Source organism: Martes martes, assembly GCF_963455335.1.
Source record: "Martes martes genome assembly, chromosome: 9".
In the NCBI taxonomy this organism is placed as follows: Eukaryota; Metazoa; Chordata; class Mammalia; order Carnivora; family Mustelidae; genus Martes; species Martes martes.
Window position 1 is genome coordinate 93,882,254 of NC_137896.1, and position 6,232 is coordinate 93,888,485.

General features: G+C 42.4%; 1 protein-coding gene across 1 annotated transcript; it reads right to left on the minus strand.

Annotated features, from left to right (window-relative positions):
- Positions 1–2,280: 2,280 nt before the first annotated feature.
- LOC308348540 (lithostathine-like) lies at positions 2,281–4,439 on the minus strand (the record flags this gene model as incomplete). The annotated part of the gene is made up of 5 exons (XM_080812674.1): positions 2,281–2,348; positions 2,629–2,755; positions 3,349–3,486; positions 3,691–3,809; positions 4,364–4,439. The coding sequence occupies 5 exons, from the start codon at positions 4,437–4,439 to the stop codon at positions 2,281–2,283; spliced, it is 528 nt and encodes a 175-aa protein (XP_080668800.1).
- Positions 4,440–6,232: the final 1,793 nt, after the last annotated feature.

A 6,232-nucleotide genomic window follows, 5' to 3' on the forward strand; every position in this document is an offset into this window, starting at 1 on the left:
CTTTGAGGACCCCTTTCAATATTTCCTGTAGAGCTGGTTTGGTGTTTACAAATTCTTTTAGATTTTGTTTGCCCTGGAACCTTTTTATCTCTCCTTTTATTTTCAGTGATAGCCTAGCTGGATATAGTATTCTTGGCTACATATTTTTCTCATTTAGTGCTCTGAGTCTATCATGCCAGTTCTTTCTGGCCTTCCAGGCCTCTGTGGTCTGCTGCCAATCTAATATTTCTACCATTGTAAGTTACAGACTTCTTGTCCCAAGCTGCTTTCAGGATTTTCTCTTTGTCACTAAGACTTGTAAGTTTTACTATTAGACGATGGGGTGCAGACCCATGTTTATTGATTTTTAGGGGGTTTCCCTGTGCCTCCTGGATTTTGATGCTTGTTCCCTTTGCCATATTAGGGAAGTTCTCTTCTATAATTCTCTCCAATATACGTTCTGCCCCCTCTCTCTTTCTTCTTCTTGAATCCCAATTATTCTAATATTATTTCATTTTATGGTGTCACTTATCTCAAATTCTCCCCTCGTGGTCCAGTAGTTGTTTGTCTCTCTTTCACTCATCTTGCTTATTCTCTGTCATTTGGCCTTCTATATCACTAATTCTCTCTTCTGCCTCATTTATCTTAGCAGTAAGAGCCTCCATTTTTTATTGCACCTCATTAATAGCTTTTTAAATTTCAGCTTGGTTAGATTTTAGTTCTTTTATTTCTCCAGAAAGGGATTTTATTTCTCCAGAAAGGGTTTTTCTAATATCTTCTATGCCTTTTTTGAGCCCAGCTAGCCCCTTTAGAATCATCGTTCTGAACTCTAGTTCTGGCATATTCCAATGTCTGTATTGATTAAGTCCCCAGCCATCGGTACTGACTCTTGCTCTTTTTTTTTTTTTTTTTTTTTTTTTGTGGTGAGTTTTTTGTCTTGTCATTTTATCCAGATAAGAATATATGAATGAGAGAGTAGAATACTAAAAGGGTGGCAAAGACCCTAGGAAAATGTGCATTAACCGAATCAGAAGAGACCACAAATCGTAGGGAGAAGGAAGAGGGTAAAAAGAAGTTCAAAAAAGAATTTTTTTAAAAAGAAAATATAAATATTAGACTGGTGAATAGAACAGAGCCACCCACTTAATTTTGGGAGTATTTTGGTCTCTTAAAAGAAACTACCTCCCAAAATTTTAAAAAAAGATAAAAACGTATATGTGTACACAAAATAAGGGTAAACACAATGAAGGGATGGAATATGATTGTAAAGACAAAAATTTTTTAAAAATTCTAAAAACAGAGTTGATAAGATAAGTTGGTTTGGAAAAGAAAGAAAAATAAAGTGGAGAGAATTTACTCAGGCTGGAGACTAGAACAAACCCTGTGCTAAATTTTGGGTATATTTTTGATCTATTAGAAGTTGTATCCCAATTTTTTTTTAGAAGAAAAAACACTTTCAGAAAGTGGTTGATTTTCTGTTTCTAGAATCGCTGCTCTTCTCTTCGATCTCCTGTTGGATTTGTAGGTGTTCGGAATGGTTTGATAATTATCCAGCTGATCTCCTGCTACCTGATATCATCTCAGACTGCTACTCCTCTGCCATCTTGACTCCTCTGCCCAAAAATGGTACAATAATTTGATAGATCACTCATATGTCTGTCAAAACTGATAAAAAATTAGGTCTACATTTTGGTTATTTGTATTATCCATTTAATTTTTAGATTTATGTGTAGTCTGTTTTTCAAAAATCAATGAAACCTATTCATTTTCCTTCACTCTGATAAAGAAGTACTGTTCTAAACATCATCTGAACCTCTAGACTGGTTGTATCATACCATCAGAGACTTGGAGGAGTTTGTGCACAGCAAAATGTGTGGGAGAACAATGTGTGCAACCCAAATCCTACATGAACAGTATTGAAACATCCCATCATTAACGTGCTGGTAGCAATGCAAATTAAGTTACTTTTCCAGAAACCAGAGGGGAAATCTGCAAAAAGAAGACCCACAGAATCTCCCCCCCAACGACTTCCTCCTCCTCAGAGTTTGTCTATGAGTCAGAAGCACACAAGAGAGGCAATTACAGACTAAATTTCTTTATTTTTTAATTTTGCCATTTGGAAGTTAAATTATGGAAAACACAGAGGGGTTTGAAATGGGGCTGACAGGAAGGGAAGGTCATCATGATGTGGTCAAGTTTAGAGGTATAGAAGAGTATTTCCTTCGGGGGTAGTCTTTTCATTTGGTGCCAAGTCCATGATGAGCTGCATGCAAAACTCTGGCTTCCAACATCTCTTCAGACCTAGCCCTTGAACTTGCAGACATAGGGTAGCCTTGTAGCGCAGCTGTAATCTTTCCATCTCAGAAATCCTAGAGAGACAAAGGATCTCAGGTAGATGTAGCTGGTGGAGCTCTTGAACCCAAGGAAGAGACATCCCAGATTCTGGCCTGGGATCCAAAGCCTCTCTCTCATCCTCCCCAGTGTCCACCAGAGGAAGGAGACTCAAAGAAAGGAGAGATGAAAGGGAATGAGGGAAGACAAACCAACACTACATTTCTTGCTCAGGAGGATTCTCTGAAGGTCCTGTCAGGAAATGAGGAAAAAGAGGATGGAAAATTCTGGGCAGGAAGTAGCTCCTCCGATACATACCTGTGCCTCTTGACACACTCCCACAATATCCAGGGTTTGCAATAGTGGACGGGTCTTTCTCCCAGGCAAAGTAGTTCAGCACATCACCGCTACTCCACTCCCATCCACCTGCATTGGGCTCATAGCCCTGTGGAAGATAAAGTGTGGTGAGATTGAATGGCCAACAGAGTTCTCCTGGCATGAACCCCTCCCCAGTATCACCAAATTTGCTTTCTCATCTAGGTGCTGCCCTGGAGCCAGAGCTCTCCTCTGGGAAACTCTTCCTAACACTCTGCTCTTATTGGCAGATTCCCAAACCAGTAATGACAAAGACCTACAGAACCACCCAGAGTAACACGTTCCTGACTGAACAGCAATTAGTGGTGCATTTGTCGTTACCCCCTGAACCCCAAAGACAATGTCTGTCCTATAGAACAAAAATGGATCCTATCTTCATGTAGGATTCCCTCAACACAATACGTGCAGCCTCTGTGGAGTTCAGAAAACTGAAGTATAAGGCCTCATGTGCAAATTGTGTACAAGTGTGACAGGAGGCAGATTAACTTCAGCTGGAGACAAGGGATTTGCACAGAACTCAGCTGTTGAGTTGATGCAAAGCCTTCCCTTTTTCCCTCATGATCTCTGAGCTCCAGGGCTCTTTAGGGACAGGCACACGAGACAGGGAGTGGGCCTGGGGGGTAATAGCAGCCTGAGAGTTACGAAGAGAAGATGAGTTCATACCTCTGTGGGGTCATGGAGCCCAATCCAGACATTTGAGTAAGTGTTCGCACTGTTCTTGATCAGGGAGGCCACAAAGGATGCCTCAGCCCCACTGAGCACAGACACAAGGTGTCCCGAGGGCCTCTTCTGGCAGGCCAGCTGTGTGGGGAAGGGAGAGACTCAGAGGGAGCCTGAGACTCACTGGGTAGAAGGCAGAGCAGAGATGGGGACAAGGGTATATATGCAAAAGATGTGCATGCTCAATCTTGTGCCCGAGAAATTCTGGAGACTGGAACCCACCCCCTCCTCAGGTCCCTAATGTACTTTCTCTTAAAACCCCTAACTGAAAATCCAAGTACTCACATGAGCATCTACCCAGGATTTTGGTGTCATAAATAAGACATAGCAGTGGGAGGCATAAGCCTTGGAGCCTTTGGGACAGCTGATCCGTGCAGCAGGCACATCATTCTGGGAGTCTTCACCTAGGGTGGAAGGCAACCGAAGAGAAGGAAGAAATAAATAGGACAATGGGAACCAGGGTAGGGAGATGACCCAGGGGAATACGTATGAGGCCAGTGCTTGGGGAAGTGATGCCAAAGTCCTGACTGCCTCTCTCCATTGCCAACACTTTCAGGATTTCTGGATCTTGAACTGACCCTACTAAATGAGGAATCGTCTTTTCTTTTCATCTTTCTCCTTCTAAGTCCAACCCTCCCCCACTCTAGGCTGATCATTCTTGCACTGGGTCCTCATTCTCCTTCCCTGTATCTCATTACTGATGCTTCACACTTTTCCGCTTTCACCTATCAACATAACTGAGAGTGCTGGGGCAAAATGGAAATGACCTCTTTGCAGTGCTAGAGGACCACTGGGATGCCTGCCACCCCTGGTTACCCCGAAGGAAGGAGTGATGACAGACAAATTCTAGGCAGTTTCTTTGTGTGGGGATGTATGTCACCACTACCATGGGAGCCTTCCTCTTCTTCTGGCCCTCAGCATTCACAAGGCCCCCATCCTAGAAACAGTGAGAGCTCACCTTGGACCTGAGCCAGGAACATGAGGCAAGAAAGCAGCATCCAGGACATGCTGTGGAGGGCTGTGGGAGGCAGCATCTTGTACTGGGATCTGAGGAAGCAATCAGAGATCACTAAGGAAAGCGCGATTGGAGAGAGGGCATGCACAGATGCCCCTCCTCTTCCTTGTCTTTCTATTGTTTAATTCCCTAGGAACAAATTGATTCCAGTGACATCTGTCCCCTTGTATAGCTCTGGAAAGAACTGGAAAGTCTGATTCCCTCCTACCCCATGAGAACTGCCAAGCCTGCCTGTGCTGAGATAGAGCTCCTCTGTGTGACAGCAGTCCTCCTGTACCTTCCCCCAAATATGTACAGTAGAACCCCTGCCATGAGGTCTCATCTTCTCTCAGCTTCTACTCACCTGTCTTGCCGGGATTTGCAATGGTTTGTCAGGTCAGAGAAGATTGGGTTTTTATAAGAAGATTTCAAGGAGGGGCCCTGAAATGAGTAACAGGGTTGTTGAGGGGACAGGAGTCATGGGAGGTAGTTGGCATTGGTTCAAGCAGATTGCCACCGCAGGGAGGAGTCTCTTCCCAGCAAAGGCTGGGAACTGCCACAGATTTTTCTTCTTTCCTGTTAGCAGGTCAGCACTTTCCCGAGGAACAGGTGAAGTTTGTTCTTTCCCTGCCTCTTCTGTGTTAAGGGCTGTTGGCACAAATTGTAGTATTAAAAAGGGGGAACACCTAATGGAGTGATTCTATGGTTGATATCTCAAGAACTCCCTTCTGTAGGCAAACATATGTATTTCTTTCTGTCTTGTGTAATTAAATTAAATAATTTTGGATGATAGGTAGAGGCAAGTATGGCAATCACAAGTATCACAGGTCTCATAGGTAAGAGCATAGAAGGAACTAAAGGCAAGAGTGGGGATGATATTTCAGGGTTGCCTCTTAAACATGGTGGCTAATTTCAAAGAAAACTCAGAATCATCTGGGGATTCAATAGTTGAGCCAAGATACTATGGAAAATCAGATGCTTAAACTTGCCTTGCTGGTTTCCTGAGAGATGGAACTTCCCGGGTGGATAATTACAATGGAATAGAATAAGAGGCAATAAAGATTAGAGCATAAGAAGGATTAGAGTCAAATGATGCAGAACCAAAGGAAAAAAATGAGGATTAAAGAAGGGTCAGAGCAGGAACTGGATGAAATTGTAGACATCGTCCCATATTGCATCTGAGTTAGAAGTGCGACGTCAAGATGCTCACAACCCTGGGCTGCTAACAACCTCCCTTGCAAGACTATCATTTGGTTGTAGATAAAAAGACATTTATTTCTGTTACATTCTTACTGGGAGTGGGTCAAGTGTCATGTAGAGATACTGAGAGAAGTTCCTTGGTCAGGTTTATTTCTGAGTTGGCAATTTTGGCGATAGCAAGAAACCTGTGGCTCATACTGTGTGTTTCAGATTTGCTCTGGCCAGTCCCGGACAAAGTTATCCTGGGATTTTCTACAGACCCTGACTCTCACAATGGGTTTTTAAGCCAGCTTGTGTGTAAGTGCCTATGGTAGGGATTGGTGATGAGCTCAAGCAGTTAAGCTCATAGTTAATTCATGTCCTCAGAATCTGAAGTCAGTAGAACTCACAAATAATCTAATAAGAAATGTAGCTAACAGATTCTTTTGTTAAAAAGGAAAAAGAAAGCATTAGGCCACAAAATATATACAAAAATATGTAAATCTAAAGCCATAACTATAGTGAGAGCTCAGTGGAAATTAAAGTTTAAAAGTATAAAAAGTAATATATCACGCAAATATGATAATTAAGATGATTGAGAAATAATCTTACTACATTAAAAGAATTACTTGAGAAGAAGTGAATAATTGCAGT